General features: G+C 46.9%; 1 protein-coding gene across 2 annotated transcripts in view; it reads right to left on the reverse strand.

The window, feature by feature from the left end:
* The window catches only part of EIF3A (eukaryotic translation initiation factor 3 subunit A), a 771,171-nt gene that overhangs the window by 280,930 nt on the left and 472,321 nt on the right, over positions 1-17,920 (reverse strand). For both annotated transcript variants that reach the window (XM_086922925.1, XM_086922923.1), the window contains exon 17: positions 11,444-11,625. In XM_086922925.1, coding sequence (XP_086779051.1) covers positions 11,444-11,625 — 182 coding nt within the window. The remainder of the gene's footprint in view (positions 1-11,443; positions 11,626-17,920) is intronic.

Consider the following 17,920-nt stretch of genomic DNA (forward strand, 5'->3'; position numbering starts at 1 on the left):
CTGTGGAGCAAAGGCGACGAACAGTTGTTTTGTTTTCCTGAAATCCTTAGTTCTGTCTATATAGTACATGAGGGCCCTCTTCACATCTAATGTGTGTAGGCACCTCTCTGCAACATTTTCCGGATTTGGGTAGAAAACTGGCAGTTCTATGGTTTGGTTCATGTGGAACTGCGAAATCACCTTTGGCATAAAAGTAGGGTTTGTACGCAAAACAATTCTGTTTGGGTTAACCTATATGAATGGCTCTTGAATGGTCAGCGCTTGGAGTTCACTAACTCTTCTGAGTGAGGTAATGGCTACTAGGAAAGCCACTTTCCAGGTCAAAAATTGAATCTCACATGAATGTAGAGGTTCAAAGGGTGGCCCCATGAGCCTTGTGAGGACCAGATTTAGGTTCCAGACTGGTGAAGGTGGAAGATTTGGAGGGATTACTCTCTTGAGTCCCTCAAGAAAGGCTTTAATTGCAGGTACTCTGAATAGGAATAGGTGCTGCCTGTTTTGCAGGTAGGCTGCTATTGCGGATAGATGTATGCGGATGGAACTGTAAGCCAGATTACATCTGTATAGATGCAGCAGATAACAAATAATGTTCTGAATAGATGCATCTAGGGGGTTAATGTCATTATTGTTCCTGTATATGACAAACCTTTTCCATTTCGCCGCATAACATGCTCTAGTCGTGGGTCTTCTTGCCTCCTTTATGATATTCATACAGTACGGAGGCAAGTTGAGGTATCCAAATTCTAGGACCTCAGGAGCCAGATCGCCAGGTTGAGCGGTTGCGGATCTGGGTTCTGAATTTCGCCATGGCTCTGCGTCAAAAGCCTGGGTGTTAGTCGCAGCCTCTGATGCGGCACCACGGAAAGTTCCACGAGCGTGGTGTACCATGGCTGGCGTGCCCACGTTGGAGCAACCAGGATGAGTGTCATCGAGTGTTGCCTCAGTTTGTGTGACACTAGCGGTATCAATGGTGCTGGGGGAAAAGCGTATGCATATCTGCCTGAGCAGTTCATCCATATCGCATTGCCCTGCGACTGCGGATGTGGGAGCCTCGCTGCGAAGCTTTGGCATTTTGCGTTTTCCCTTGTGGCGAATAGGTCTATCTCTGGATGACCCCACTGCTGGAAGTACGGCTGGAGTACTGATGGATGTATCTCCCACTTGTGCATCTGGTGGCTGTGCCTGCTGAGCAGGTTCGCCATCTGGTTGTCCTTGCCCGGGAGGTGTTTCGCCATGAGGAACATGTTCCTCTGAATGGCCCACTTCCACATGCTCTGAGCCAGGTGAGACAACTGTGGAGAGTGTGTTCCTCCCTGCTTCTGTATGTAGTACATGGCAGTCATGTTGTCCGTCCGGATCAACACGACCTTGTTGCACAGATGTACCTTGAAAGCTTTCATCACCATGAAGATTGCCATCAGCTCTAGAAGGTTGATGTGCATCTTCTTCTGTTGTGTCGTCCATAGTCCCTGCACTGTGTAATGGAGTACATGTGCTCCCCATCCCTGGAGAGACGCGTCCGTTGTCAGTATTATCTGTGGTACAGGCTCTTGGAACGGTCGGCCCTCGCAAAGGTTTAGTGGATTCCACCAATGCAGAGAGTTGTATGCCCGACCGCTCACCAACACTAGGTCTTTCAACTGCCCTTGAGCCTGGTTCCAATGACGTGCCAAGCACTCCTGAAGCTGGCGCATATGTAGTCTCGCGTGCGGGACTATGAAGATGCAGGAGGCCATCATGCCTATCAACTGCATGAACACTCGCGCCTGAAGCGAGCGTTGAGGTCTGAATTTTTGTATCAGCAATTGCATGCTGTTTATCCTCACTGAATTTTGCTGAGCTTTGGCTGCCAGAGTGTCTATTGTCGCGCCCAGGTACTGCCGTACGTGGCGGGTTGAAGATGTGACTTTGGGTAATTTACTGAGAATCCCAGATCATGAAGGAGGTGAATGGTGTGGGACATGTGGCTGGCACACAGCTGGACTGACTATGCTTGAATAAGCCAGTCGTCCAGATAAGCGTAGACATGTATGTGCTGTCTCCTGAGGTGTGCCGCTACTGTTGCCAGACACTTGGTGAATACTCTGGGTGCCGTCGTCACTCCGAAGGGGAGGACCTTGAACTGGTAGTGTTGATCCTGAATGGTGAACCGGAGATACTTTCTGTGTGAAGGGTGTATGGGTACGTGGAAGTACGCATCTTTGAGATCTAGTTTTTTTTCGAGGAAATCTCCGACTTAAAAGCGGTAGGACTTGCTGTAAGGTGAGCATGTGAAAATGCTCCGACAGAATGTATTGGTTCAGAGGTCTTAGGTCGAGTATGGGCCTGAGAGACCCGTCCTTTTTTGGAATTAAGAAGTACAGAGAGTGCACTCCTGACCCTTGTTCCGCTAGAGGCACGAGCTCTATGGCTCCTTTTTGCAGCATACTGACGATCTCTTACTGCAATAAGTGGAAGTGCTCTGCGGACATAGGACGGTGTTTTGGAGGTATGTTGGGTGGAGTGGCTGGAAGCTCTAGACAATACCCGTACTGTACAATATCTCTTACCGACCTGTCTGTGGTGATGGATTTCCATACAGACAGGAACTGTTGTAGTCTCCCCCCGACAGGTGTTAGATGGTCGGGGGCAGTGACAAGGCGTCACTGTTTGGTATTGGCAGAGGATCTGGAGTTGTTGTTTCCTCTTCCTCTGCCCTTGATGTTATTTCCTCTATATCCACCTCTGGGATTTTTATTGTAGGTGGATTGTGTACCTCCCTTGTTATACTGTGTTTGTTGGGTGTTTTGGCCCCTTGACGGTCCTCTGGTATTGGATCGGCGAAAGGAACCACCCCGAAACTGCTGCGACTGAAGAGCCCCCATGGATTTTGCAGTTTCCGTGTCCTTTTTTATTTTTTCTAGGGTGGCATCAACTTCTGGGCCGAACAAGAAGTCAGTGTTAACTGGCTGATTAAGAATGGTGGTCTGTATTTCTGGTTTGAAACCAGATATTTTCAACCAAGCATGTTGCCTTAGCAGGACGCTAGTGTTGATAGCCCTAGCTGCAGTGTCTAGTGCACACTTGATGGAAGCGTTGGAGATCAGCTTCCCTTCCTGAACCAACAGCTCTGCTCCTTCCTTGAATTGTTCCGGGAGGTGCTGTAATAATGTCTCAAGAGTATCGTAGTGGGACCGGTCATATCTAGCCAGAAGCGCCTGAGTATTAGCAATATGCCAGGTGTTTGCAGCCTGTGCTGCCACTCTTGCCAGATGTTTCCAGTATCTTTGATTCCTTATCAGGCGGAGGAGCATCTCCTGTTTGAGAGTTTGCCCTCTTTTTTGCATTTGCAACTACCATAGAGTCTAATGGCAATTGTCCTTTAATATAGGCAGGATCCACGGGTGCCGGCCTATACTTATTTTCTATCCTCGGGTTAACTACCCTTGCTCTAGTATTTTCCTTGAAAATGTCCTTGGCGTGTTTAAGAACACCCATGAGCATTGGTAGTGTCTTTACACTTTTTTCGGAAGTTGAGAATGTGTCCACAAGGAAGTCCACTTCCACAGTATCACTATGAAGTTCAGCGTCCTGATTTAACGCAGCTCTTTCAATCAGAGCGTTGAAAGCTGTAGTGTCTTCAGTTGGAGATGTTTTGACATTGTAGACCGTAGTATCAGGGTCATGTTGTGGGTCTCCTGGGTCAGCAGGGTCTGCCCATGTTTGGTTCTGATCATCACGATCAGTGTCCATCACATCGCCATCACCATCACCGTCACCTGCCCCTGCATCTGAGTAAGTAGGGGAAAAGGATTGAGGCTCCTGCTCATACGACTGCAAGTGTTCGACCATCACTGGTGACGCAGGTGATCCCCTCTTTCTTTATAGGAATCCTGAAAGACTCCATGGGCTTTTCAGGGACTATATTCCTTTTGTAGATAGACAGTCTCCCCGTTTCCGAGTAGATGAACTGTCTCGGTTCTCGTTCCTCGGTCTGTTTTGTAGGCCTTTGGGTCAATACAGGTCTTGTTATGGGGCCGATGCAATGTTTCGGCTCGAACATGTTCGGCTGCACTGCCGGTGGTAAACCGTATTTTATTGGCGCCGACGTTGCGAGCGCGGTGACCAACTTGGTAGTTGTGGCTTTCTTTGGTCCTGCTGTTGAAGCCTTGTCTCTGATTCTTTGAATCGACTCCGTGACGTGTAGGGCCATGACTTGGGCCTTATGCGCCGCATGCGTCGGCATCTGACGTGGAACCGACGTTCGCCTCCGGTCCCGTCATCGATGGAGGATTGGTGCCCTGTCTCGATTAGAGCTGTGTAGCGGCTCCCTTCGGTGCCGACATCTTCGACTCGACGACCTTCGCCTTGGCCTTTGGCGCCCCGCTACTCGAGTCGAGGGCCTTCTGGAAGCTTCCCGCATCGAAGTCCCTCATCTGTTTCGTCGGCCCGAGGGTTTTGAGGCCTAGGCGCTGACTACAGCCTGTTGCACTTTCGGTTTCGATTGTGCTGGCTTTGGTTTCATTTTGCTGAGATCAACCAAGGTTGGTTTCGAAACCGATGGCTCAATTAAAATGTTCGAAGCCGGGCCTTTTTGCAGGGCTGTTGAACTTGAAGGTAGATCTTGGGTACGGCCTCGTGGCGATCCCTCGACCTGAGCCGTATTGACATTATGTCCATCGGCCCCCGTATCGACGGTTGGGCCTAGCTCCTCTGAGCTATCTTCCTCGGCCCCAAGGGCCTGAACGTAGTCGTCACCTACCTCGTCGACGACTTCATAATCCTCCTCTTTTTCCAGATATTACCCCTCATCGGCCTCATAGTCGGATCCATACGCGGATCCCTGCTCCTATGTTTCATCTTGGTCTGGTATCTCGACGACATCTTTGTCTCCGGTCCCGAAGATATTATCTGGTTCCGGCGCCGGCCTCTTCGATTCCAATCGAGCCGCGCGTCGAGTCCGAAGAGTCTTCTTTGATCTGAACCGGGCACAGGCCATACATTGGTCTTAATTGTGGTCCAGTGATAAGCATTTGTTGCACACAGGGTGGACGTTGTTGTGTGCATATTTGGCGTTACAAAGCGGACACCTTTTGAAAAGGCCTCGAATCTCCATCGTCGATGAAACTAGATGCGAGAGGTGAAGGAAGCCGTCCGACAGTCGATGTCCTGTAGATAAAATGTTATCGATTCCGATCGAAACAATACCGACGCTCGTGAAAGCCTTTTGGCTTTGAGAAAAAGTTTCCTAACTTGAGCTAAGATTTGAACATCCGAACCCAATGGCGGAAAAAAACAATCTGAGGATGGAGAGGATGCCCATGCGCACTGTAGTCCAGGGGAGGAGCCACCTATCCCGTGATACTTCGAAGACTTCTCCAGGACAACAATGTGCAATCATCCGGACCCAACACTAGGCGGCGATCTATGCACAGATATGAGTTCAGCAGCCCACATGCCTCGAACCTTAGTATAGTGAAATATTAAGTAATTTGAGTAGTGGATATGTTATTCAGTTATTTGGGTAGAGACGGGTAGGTTTAGGGATAGAAGAGGGAAAGAGATTTGTATTTATATAGCACTTGCTACCCCTAATGGTGTTTTGTAGCGCAAGTAGCATGCTACTCGGGAACCCATAAGGATTAGTGTTGAATTAGTATAGTGAAACATGAAAGCAATTTTAGTGGTGGATATGTTAGTCAGTTAATTGGATTCAGAAGGGTTGGGGAGGGGTAGAAATGGGAAAAGGTTTGCATCTATATAGCGCTTGTAATCCTTATGGGTTGTTGAGACCCTTTATTGGCGAGTAGCACACTACACTGGAACCCATAAAAGATTAGTGGTGAATTAGTATAGTAGAATATGGAATTTGAGAAGTGAACATGTTAGCCTGTTTTTTTGATTGAAAAGGATAGTGAAGGGATATAAGAGTAAAGGATTGAAAAAGAAATGTTTTAGATCTCAACAGTAGGAGGCTTTTGGATGAGTAAAAAGTAGTTTTGGAGGGGAGGAGTCAGAGGGAAGCATTTAGAAAGGTTTGTTTTAGGGGATCGGTATAGTAAAAGAGGTGTCAGATGATGCAAGGAGGTGTAGAGTAGGAGAGAGTCTAGAAAGGGTTATTTTGGGGATCATAGAAGTGGTATGGGGTTTGGGATAAATTAGAGCGTGGATATAGAGGATATTGATCGATGTATAGGATGAGAGATAGGGTACATAGATTCACAATGGAAGCAAGTACATGTAGACCAAAGATGTTTATTTATTAATAAAAAAATTCTCTACATAATTATTCTACATGTTTATACAAAGCAGTACACAAAGATAGGCACATATCTATAGTGAAAACAAATGCTTATATACAGAGGGATATGCTGTAAATGTATGTTTGCGTATGGTGCTTATGTGGGGTAGAGCCAATTCTTGAGTAGTTTTCTGAAGATAAGGTGGTTGTCGGTGGACCTTATAGGGGGGGGGGGGGGGGGGGGGGGGGGGTAAAGAGTTCCATAGTTTAGCTGCTTGAACAGAGAAGGATGTGCCACCCATGGTTTTTTTCTTGAATCTTGGGATTTTGAGGCGAGATGCTTCTTTATAGCGGAGGTTCCTCTGTTGAATGTGTTTGGTGATTTTATTCCTGATGAATAGCGGTCTCACTCCATGTATTGCTTTGTGGGTAATACAAAGCAGCTTGAACGTGGATCTTCTGGCAACCGGTAACCAATGCAGGGCTTTCAAGGCAGGGGAGATGTGGTCTCACGGTTTGATATGCAAGAGTAGTCTGGCAGTAGAGTTCTGAATCCGTTGTAGTCTTTTCAAGGTCGTTAAAGGTGATCTGTGGTAGAGGCTATTGGTGAATCGAGTTTGGACAGAACAAGGGAGATGGTAGCTTGGACCTTGTGTGTAAATCCCAAATGAGGGAACATTTGTTGCAGCGTTTTTATAGTGACAATGCTGGATATCTTGCTAGTTTGTCCACTTGGGCATTCATCTACAGCTTGGCGTCCATGGCCATTCCGAGGTTTCTTACTTCCTTCGATACTTTAGGCGGTGATCCCAGTTCATTCATCTTCTCTAAAGTAGTATCTACTATAGGCTCGAAGAGATGCTCCTTATCAAAGGGCTGATTTAAAATAGAGGTTAGGACCTCAGGTTTAAACCCAGAAATTCTGAGGCAAGAGTGTCTTTGTAACAGAAGGCTAGTATTCACTGCGCAAGCTGGAGTATCCGCTGCGTCTAAAGCGCACCTAATGGATGTGTTGGAAATGAATTTCCCTTCTCCAATTAGCTTTACTCCTAAGTTCCTCTGTCAAAAATGTTATTAATTTTTATTGCTCGTCGTAATGAGCCTTTTTATAGTGAGCTAAAAGAGCTTGGGTATTTGCGATTCGCCAGTGATTGGCTGCTTGTGCAGCTACTCTTTAGCCAGAGGCATCTATGAGCTTGGACGCCTTCTCAGAAGGCGTCTGAGTTTGCTCTTTTGTGAGCGTTAGAGACTAACATGGAGTCTAATGGAACTTACAACGAGTAAGAAACTGTCCTGAGCACTCTTCGAGCACTGGAAGTGCCTAATTATAGATGAACCAAACGTGAATCACATAGGAATCAAAAAGCTTTGTGGATATTTTTATTCTTATTGATAAATCCAAAAGAGGTCCATTGAAACAAAAGTCTTGTTATATGGATTTACACATCCATTTCAAAATGAATCCATTGTAATTTCATGGAGCATATTTAACACAAGGTAGAATGGATAACCCCAATGCATTTCGTGCTATTATAGCACTTCTTCAGGGGGATATATTTCTAGGAAAAAAGAAATAGAACAGACTGTAGGTCGCTGAGAAACAGGAACAAGATAGCGCAAAAAAATATATACAGCATAGACTGGTGGGAAAGTAAGAAAGCCTCGAAGTAAAAAAACCTTAAGGGAAAATCCGGTGCCAAAGATATATAAAATAAAGTGCCAGTAGATTAAAATATGGTGCTCATAAAGAATGACCGAAGTAATGTGAAAGAATAAATGAAAAACGATGTCAAGAGAGCTCCCAGGTGTAGACAAAAAAATCGCCGTGAGAATGAAAGGACAGAGGTGTGCGCGAATTTCAAAATACACCCAGTGTAAAAATAGAGTTAGAAAACGATACCATAAGGAGTCCGCCACCTCAACCGGGGAAACTTTTAAGAAAAACTTACCCATCACCAAAAGAACGGGCGCGATAAAGGAATTACATCGGTAAGCTCGGGCCACAACCCGGAAGACGCCAGGAGAACCACTGGCACCCGTGATATAGAAAAATAACCGAAATAGAAACAGGACTCGGGGACGCCGAGGTGCGTCAGACCGCCCGGGAGAGCAAATAGGTGTAACAAACATAGGACTGAACGGCAGCATATATGAAAGAAAGTATAGTGCACGAAGTTTAAACAGAAAGGAAAGGGGAAACGAACAAGTGTGGGTAAGAAAAAGAAAAAACAAAGAAAAAATAGATAAAACGTAACGAAATGGAGATTAACGGTGAAAAACACAAAGAGAAAAAACAGGTACAGGTCTAAACGGAATAAAGACTGAATAAAAAAGTACAGCAAGCGCAAGCAAAATCGATCCAATACAGTTAAGGACACAGGTTAAAGAGAGATCACATGTCAAAATAGATTGCAACAATTAAAGATGACAACTAAGTTCAACTCTATCATTAAGCCCCTTAGGTTGAAGGGCTTGTAAATGGTAAATCCAGTAAAGTTCACGTTGCAACACGTGTTTACTGTTGTCTCTGTGAGGAAGTTTATCAACCATCTCCAAAATGAGATACCGGATCCGACTGGCGTTGTGAGAGTGTGAAACAAAGTGAGCTGCTATACATGACTTCAAGTTCTTAGTCCGAATACTGCTTCGATGCTCGTTGAGTCTGATTTTAATTTTTCTTTCTGTTTTTCCCACATATGGGAGACCACAAGGGCATTTTAACATATATATAACATTTGTGGAGTCACAAGTAGCATTAACTTTAAAATGGATAGGAGTTCCTTTAGATGGGTGACACAGTATGTTTCCAGGTATAATGCTGTTACAATGTCCACAATTATGACAAGGAAGGGTACCCTTATGTGTCACTGCATTTTGCGGAGAAGGATGTTTGAGAAGAGATTGTATATTTTTAGATCGTTGGTATGCAAAAATCGGTGGTTTCTCAAAAATATTGTTGAAATCTTTCTCTAAATTAAGCATTGGCCAGTGCTTGCGAATCACTCCTTTAATCTTTTTGGATTGGGTTGAAAATTTAGATACAAAAACTACACGATTCTCATCTTCAAGATTGGCTTCTTTGGGTTTCAGCAGATCATAGACACATAGCTCTTTCTTCAGCAGGTTTAGTTAGTTGAGTAGGATAACCTCTTTGTTGAAATTTTGAAATAATTTTGTGACTGTCCTGTATATATATTTCATTGGTGGAAGCAATTCTTTTAGCACGTAGAAGCTGGGAGTAGGGTAGATGACGTTTCAGGCTGGGTTGATGAAAACTGCGGTAGTGTAGGTAATTATTTCGGTCAGTTTCTTTGGTGTGTGTGGATGTGACAAAACAGTTATTGACCAGTTTGATGTTGACATCAAGGAATGATATTTCGGTTCTGCTGTGAGTGTGGGTGAACTGGATCCGGTCATTGATATTGTTGAGTGAGGATATGGCATTAGTGAGTTGAGATTCGCTGCCTTTCCAAATTAAAAAAATATCAATATAACGGTAGTAATAATAAGAATAAAAATATCCACAAAGCTTTTTGATTCCTATGTGATTCACGTTTGGTTCATCTATAATTACGCACTTCCAGTGCTCGAAGAGTGCTCAGGACAGTTTCTTACTCGTTGTAAGACTCCTCTTTTTATTATTTGTGCCACACCTTAAGGAACCGGAAGGTGTTTTCCTGAGCGCCTAAAAAACAAATTACTAAGTATTACCTGATTACTGTTTTATCACTTTCCGGAGTGCAGCGGTTTCTCTTCTCTTTGTCTAATGGAACTTGACACTTGATGTAGATCGGGTCAGTAGGTGCCACATTATACTGGTCTACTCTTGGTGTGACAATCCTTGCACGCACAAGGTCTTTAAAAATGTCATCTGTGTTTTTAAGCATTCCCTTGAGCATAGGTAGAGTTTGTGTTGCTCTATGAGAGGAACTTAAAAGTCTCAAAGAGAAAATCCTCTTCAAGGGCTTCGTTATGAAGTTGTACCCCATGATACTCAGCAGCCCTATTGAGTATCTCTTTGTATCCTATATTTTCATCTGGCGGGGGCTCTTTGGATGGAAGAGGTGGTTTGGTTTTTGGCACCGGAACTGTCGAAGGTTTTGGCTCCCAATGTTTCAGATCCAAAGATTTAGTTTTAGGTGCTGAAGGGATGGTCACTAATACATGCTTGAATTTCGATGCAGAAGATTTCAGATCAGTGCCAGAATGGGGTCAACATGATACCGAGCCGGACGGCTTTGCTGTATGTTTCGGTGCCAAGCCAGAGGGTGGGGTGTTCAAAACCTTTATTCTGTGCCGACCTTGGCCCGAGGGCAGAGGAAGGACAGGACCCTTTTTTCAGTAAGTATTGGGGCAAGGGAGTGTCAGAACTCACTATATACATGTCTCAGTGTTACTTGCTCTTCCATGTTGGAGTTGGCATTGGACACGGAGATGTGTTCCTCATCTTCATCGGCACTTTGTGCGTGGAATTCTTCCTGGTCGTAATCTCCTCCAAAGAGGTCTTGTGTGAGCAGCTTTGTTTATGCATTTCGTGACATTGAGCCAGACTGTCACGGAGCGTCTTCTTGGATCAAAATGTTTGGCACGCGTAGCAGTCTTGTTCGTCGTTTTATGGGGATAGACATAAGTTGTACACTTTATGAAAGTCAGTGCGCGGAAACTTAGCGCAACACTCGGGACAGAATTTAAATGAAGTCCGTTCCATCGTCTGCAAGAAGGCCCGATGTGGGTAGGCCCAATTTCCCTGCAAGCATCTTCTGTTCAAAGAGTTTGAATGGAAACGATACTCGGAGAATGAGACACGTGATCGAGAAATACAGTTGAGGGTAGTGGATTGCATGAAGAGGGGAACCCGGGAAACTGTCGAACCGGAGCGCAGCAAATCACGTCCGAACCAGATTGCGCAAAAAAACCATATCTAACAATGAAATCAATGCCCATGCGCACTATCACCAAAAGGAATCCTACCTCGTGACTGGAAAAGACTTCTTTGAACAAAAACAAAGTGCTAACATCCAGACAAAACACTAGTTGGCAGGCTTACGCAAAGCATGTGATCTACCGCCACATGCCTCGAACATGTAATTACAATAAATTTCAATAGTCCCAATCAACACTCAATGCTTATCCTGAAAATCTGGCAGAGACTTTACCCTCTTGGACCTATGGTGGACATGGTGCTTAGGGTTTTATTGTAGTGAAAATCGTATTTGGATTTACCTTCTTCGAAGAGTCATCACCAAGCCGTCTCTCCTCTTCCCTCCGGCGCTCCCTTTCCTCAATCTCTTGTTCACGCTGGCGCTTCTTTCTCTCAACTTCTTCAAGCTTCCTGACTCGTTCCTGGTATTCCTGCTGCTCTGCTTCTCGCTTTGCATTTTCAATTCGCTCCTTCTCTTCACGCTCTGCAACACAGATAAGGCTCATGAAAATCCTTCATGTTATGTTCGAGGGCCATGTTAAATTCATACTGTCAAATGGCAAAACTATGTTTCAGAGCAATGTACAAAACAAAAGCTGCAAGTACAATTTACAAAACATGAATATGAATGTAGTATTTGTGAAAGGTTTCAGTCACATTAGTACAAGGATGTGAGAAAGTGCCATTTTTCTTGCATTGATACGCCCCACTTTTTTCTGACTGCTGATGTGCTTTGACTGAGTGTGCCCTGGGCTCCTGCCAACCAGGTGCCCAGGGCACACTCAGGTTCCTTCCCTAAAACTGTTTTGAAACTACAACCCAATTGGCATCTCAGGCCACCTGTCAGCACCTAGTAAATGGTACCCTAGGTACCATGGGCATGGTGACCAGAGAAGACCCTTAAGGACTTCAGCACTTATTGTGCCACCCTTAGAGGCCCTGTACCCTGGCACCCACACACTGCCTTTGCAGGCTGAGTGCCTAAGAACAGAACTAAACAAAGTCGACATGGCACACATTCCTGTGTGCCATGCCCACAAACCCACAGCCCTGACATACATCAGTAACCCCTGGGCACTGTAAGTGCAGTGATGCCATTAAGAGTATATGGTGCTGGGAGGTTGTCATTACGAACTCCACAGCACCATAATGGCTACACTGAAGACTGACAAGTTTGGTATCAAACTTCTCAGCTCCTTAAATCCACACCGATGCCAGTGTGGGATTTAATGAAAAATGCACCATAGAGGGCATCTTAGAGATGCCCCCTGCAACTTAACCACAATCCACGTCTGGACTGAGAGGCTGCCTAGGCTGCCACACAGCAGACATGTTGCTGGACCCCTGGGTGGAGAGCCCCCCACTCTCCTGGGCCTGCAACAATGCACATCCTGGGCGAGGTGCTAGGTCTCCTGCCCCAGGATGGGCAGAGGGAAGCTTCAAAGGCCTGCCGCCTCTGAGCTTCTCCAGACCATTTGCTGTACCCAGCAACTGGCCCCCACCCGTCCTGACCCCCCACTCTGGCGGGAAGACTGGCAGGAAAAACTATGGCAGGAAGGAGGGTGTGCCAACCCCACCCCTCAAGTGGGGGAGACTAGGTGAGGCACGACCCCGGGCTCCGGCCATCTTGAAGATGGGGAGCCCTGCCCAATCACAGCTAGGCTCCTGCCCCCCTCCCACAGGGGAGGAGCAGTCAAGGGGGTGTACCCACCCCAGGACAGGGACCTATTGGTCCGTGCCTTCGCCCTACCTGTAACGCCCCTAAATTCAGTATTTAGGGGCTCCCTGAACCTTCCTTCCTGAGATCCCGACACAAAAAGAAGAAAGAAGATCAAGAGGAAGAAGACCCGCTGTGCAGCTGCTAACAGGACGACCACAACAGACTCGGCCCCAGCCCTACCAGCCTGTCAATCCTGGAACCTGCTCCTGCCTGAACCCCGTCGACTCCAGCGGACAGCAACCTTCGGACACCCAGAGGACCTGCCTGCCTTGACCCTCTTAAAGAATGGGACTCCCATCAGCAGAGGATATGCGGCAACAACACCCCTGGTGCCAGCCAGGAAGCTCCGGACCAGCCCACTCTGCACCCGCCGAGCCCGGCCCGTGCCCAAGTGTTCCAAGACCACGAGGACGTCCCCCCAGCGACTGGGACCCTTGCTGACTCGGAACCAGGGGTCCCTCAAACGCGACCAGCTGAGGGTAAGCTTTTCCGACACCTAAAGACCCCTGCACCCGGCGCCCTACAGCCCCCTGTGCCTTCCTTTGGGTACCTACCTGTGCTCCAAGATCCTAACTTCCCTCTCGAAGTTGTGGTCGCCCCTGAAGAGTCTCCGTCCTCGAGCCTAAAGCCTTTGTTCGTTTGTTAGCTTTCCCATTGAATAACATTGAGCGCCAGACGGCTCAAAAGCACCCTGCACCCAGCCACCCGAGTGCCGCTGGCCGTGCCACCTTTGCCCTATCCTACTTCCCCATTTGCCCTGAGTAAGTGACCAGGAGCCCCTCTCCCACAGCCGCGTGTCCGGCTAGCCAGCAGCCAACAACCTGAGGCCCCCTGCCCCTCATTGAATAGCATTATGCCTAACTACTTCTGCAACCTGCCGCCCCTGTGCCGCTGAGGGTGAACCAACTGTACCTACCGGACCCTGGGGGACCCTGAGTCTATGCCCAGAACCTTAACTTCACCAGCCGAGTACTCACGTGGAAACCGGTAACTCACTTACCTGCCATTCGAGAACATTGACTGGTTTGACTCGAAAAATCTATTAAGTGTCTACTTTTGAAAACTGGAACTATTCCTATAAAATCAGCCGAGCAACGAATTCCGAAGTACTCACCTGTGATCAGGAGAAAAGCCAATACTGTAGTACCTTGTAGCCCAGTATTGATCCATAAAAGTAATCTGAACCGGGTTTACCCTGAATCTGTAATTTCTCCATAGGAATCCATTATCTGCTTTTCTATGAAATTTCTTCTGTCTACTTTTGAAAATTTGAAATATTATTTAAAAATCATACGAAACACTGAAACGAAATTGCTTACCTGTTTTAAGTTGAGACCCCAGTGCTGGACCTAGGAGCCCAGTACTGGATTACAAAAGTAACAAGATCGTACTTTACCTGCAACCTGAATTTTCTCCCATTGGATAACATTGCCAGATTTCTGTTTAAAAGTTTCTAAGCGTGAACATTTAAAATAGCTTTATATTCATGAAAAATCACTGCAATCACTGAAACGTTTTTACTAAATTGTTTTCAGCTTAGACCCCAAGACTAAATCTAGGATCCAGTCCTGTAACTACCAAAGTAATCCACAAAGTAATCAACTGTGTTTACATAGAATAGCCCACTGAGTAATGTGTGCAGGTATTTATATAGCGCAAATCACCAACCGGTCTCTAAGCGCTTGCTTAGGAAACCCGTCCTGGAATTCCCCTGTGAGATAACCCCGGCAGGGTATCCGCAAGGTATCCCGCCGCGATGGGCCGTTGTGGAGATTAAGCAAGCTATTGCCCAGAGTCGCAGAGTGTGAACCCATGAATCGAGTAGGCACCGGAGCGAGAATTGTCGAGTCCATGGACATTTTAGGACTCAAGACCCCGCCGAGCCGGGAATTGAACCCTGGTCCCGGGCTGACCTCTGCTTCCAGGTCTGCCTCCTCTAACCAGTGAGCCACACTTTTCCACACTGAGCTCAATGCTAAATTGTGTGTAGAATTGTGTTGCCTACTGCAACCCCTGTACCTATTGTGTTTGCCAAGTCTATTGCCTTTCTGCAAAGTACTCATCTGAGACCTCTCATATTGAGAACAGTTGGTTTAAAAATAAAATCACTATATCTTTGATATAAAAACAATTGGCCTGGAGTTCAGTCTCAGTGTGTGAAACGTGTTGCTGACTGGGTGTGTACAACAAATGCTTCACCCTGTCCTCTGGTACCGCCTTACTGCTCAACCAAGCTACCACTTTAAAGAGTAAGGTCAAACCTGGCTTTCACCTCTGTTATATACACACTATACCTTGTTCTGGTCCAATATATTTAGAGCCACTTTCTCACAAAGGACAAAATATTACGTTTTGGCTACTGCATGTATATGTTCAGCACAATGACATCACTCAAACAGCATTCACTTATATTTCTCCCCCCAATCCCCACCACCCCCAAAATAAACAAAGAATTTTCATCTGCCAAGTCTAATATGTTCACCTTTCCATTATCAAGTCTAGCTGAACAGGCAATTTGTCACCCTGCTATTTACCCATCTAAGGGCCTAGGGAAGGATACTAATTAAACACAGGGCAAAAGTTGCAGCTGCAGTTTATTTACTAAAAAGCCTTCATAGAGTCTCCACAGTACCCTAATGGCTGCACTGAAAACTGAGAAGTTTGTATCAAACTTCTCAGCATATTAAACCCACACTCATGCCAGTGTAGGATTTAATGAAAAATGCACACAGAGGGCATCTTCGAGATGCCCCCTGAAACCCGACCTAACACTAGTGTCTAGGCTGAGTGGCTGCTTTCAGCTGCCACAACCAGGCTTGTTTCTGGACCCCTGGGTCGAGTCTCTGTGGCTCTCAGGGGCCTGAAACAATTCACATCCTGGGAGGAGGTGCTAAGCCTACTATTCCCAAGGATGGGCAGGGTCCAAGAATCAGAAGCTTCAAAGGCTTGACGCCTTTGTGAGCTTCCCTAGGCCTCTTACTGCTTTCAGTAACTGGCCCCCACCTGTTCTGACCACCACTTTGGGCAGGAGAATCGGCGGGAAAACCAAGTGAGGAAGAGAGGTGTGCCCACCTTTGCCAACCTCACCCCTCAGGTGGGGGAGGCGAGGTGAAGCACAACTCTCAGTCCCCGCCATCTTCCAGATGGGGGTGCCCTAGCCAACCAGAGTGGGGCATATGCCCCTTCCAACCAGCGGGTGGCATAATAGGGGATGTACTCACCCCAAGGAAGGGACCGATTGGGCCCAACCTTTACCTACCTGTAATGAATATGCCATGTCACCTCATGTTTTTTGTTGTTTTTTTACACATGACCGCGTTGTAAAGGCATTACAACAAGTGTGTTGTAACAACGCATGCCATCACAGTGAGAAAGAGCCAACTTTCTTGCATGGTATGCCCCCACTGTTTGCTGAATTGCTGATGTGCTTTGACTGAGTGTGCCCTGGGCTCCTGCCAATCAGGTGCCCAGGGTCTGTGTTCCTTCCCTAAAAACTGTGTTGAAACTAAAACCAATTGGCATCTCTGGCCACATGTCAGCAACTGGTAAAAGGTAACCTAGGTACCCAGGACATTGTGACGTGGGAAGATCCTTAAGGGCTGCAGTACTTATTGTGCCACCCTTAGGGGCCCTGCACCCTGACACACACACACACACACACACACACTGGATTTGCAGGCTGAGTGTCCTGTAGCAGAATTAAACAGTCGACATGGCACACACCCCTGTGTGACATGCCCACAAACCCACTGTCCTAGCATACATCAGTCACCCCTCTAGCTGGGTGCCCTATGCCAGTGGTGTGGGCACAGGTGCATGAGCCCTGTGCCCCTACAGTACCCAGTGCAAATCCTGGGCAATGTAAGCGCAGTGATGCCATTAAGAGTATATGGTGCTGGGATGTTGTCATTACGAACTCCTCAGCACCATAACGGCTACACTGAAGTCGGACAAGTTTGATACCAAACTTCTAAACACATTAAACCCACACTGATGCCAGTGTGGGATTTAATGTAAAAGGTACAACAAAGGGCATCGTAGAGATGCCCCTTGAAACCTAACCTACAATCCACGTCTTGCATGAGAGGCTGCCTAGGCTACCACACAGCAGACATGTTGCTGGACCCCTGGGTAGAGCGCCATCCGCTCTCCTGGGCCTGCAACAATGCACATCCAGGACAAGGTGCTAGGTCTCATCCCCCAGGATAGGCAGGGAAGCTTCAAAAGGCATGCCGCTTTTGTGAGCTTCTCCAGGCCACTTGCTGTACTCAGCAACTGGTCCCCACCAGTTCTGGCCCCCACTCTGGCGGGAATACTGGCACAAAACCCTCAGGGAGGAAATGGGGTGTGCCAGCCTTTGCCAACTCCACCCCTCAGGTGGGAGAGGCGAGGTGAAGCACAAGTCCTTGCTCCGGCCATCTTGAGGATGGGGACCCCTGCTCATTCAGAGATAGGCTCCTGCCCCCCTCCCACAGGAGAGGAGCAGGATAGGGGGTGTACTCACCCCAGGGCAAGGACCCATTGGTCCCTGCCCTCACCCTACCTGAAAAACACCCCTAGATTTAGTATTCAGGGAGACCCTGTAACTTTGGTTCCCCAGTATTGGTAACGTTCATAGATTCCCATGCTTTGCATCATTCCCCCGTCGACGGAATGGGAGCCTCGGTAAACAGAAAATACCATAGCAGTAGTAATAAAAGAGAAAGAAAGGCATAGGCCTCATCTCATTTTGTAGCATATAGCCCTCTTTTTGTAAAAGAGACCAAAAACTTGCAACAACCAATCAGATTAGCCTCATCCAATAGAACCCTCCTGAGAGCCTCAGAGCCTCAGATTTTTGTAGCCATTGTGTAACAGTAACCACCTCTGCTGAAGGCTGGGCTTTCCCAGGGGAGGCGGGTGGGCGAATGGGAATCTATGAAAGTTACCAATACTGGGGAAGAAAACAAGTTACTTATCTGTAACGAATATGCCACTTACCAGTATGCATCTGTTCTTGGCATGTAGGGCTGCTGACATTCATACCTGTGCATAGATCGCCGCCTAGTGTTGGGTCCGG

Source organism: Lissotriton vulgaris, chromosome 5, assembly GCF_964263255.1.
Source record: "Lissotriton vulgaris chromosome 5, aLisVul1.2, whole genome shotgun sequence".
NCBI classification, from domain to species: Eukaryota; Metazoa; Chordata; class Amphibia; order Caudata; family Salamandridae; genus Lissotriton; species Lissotriton vulgaris.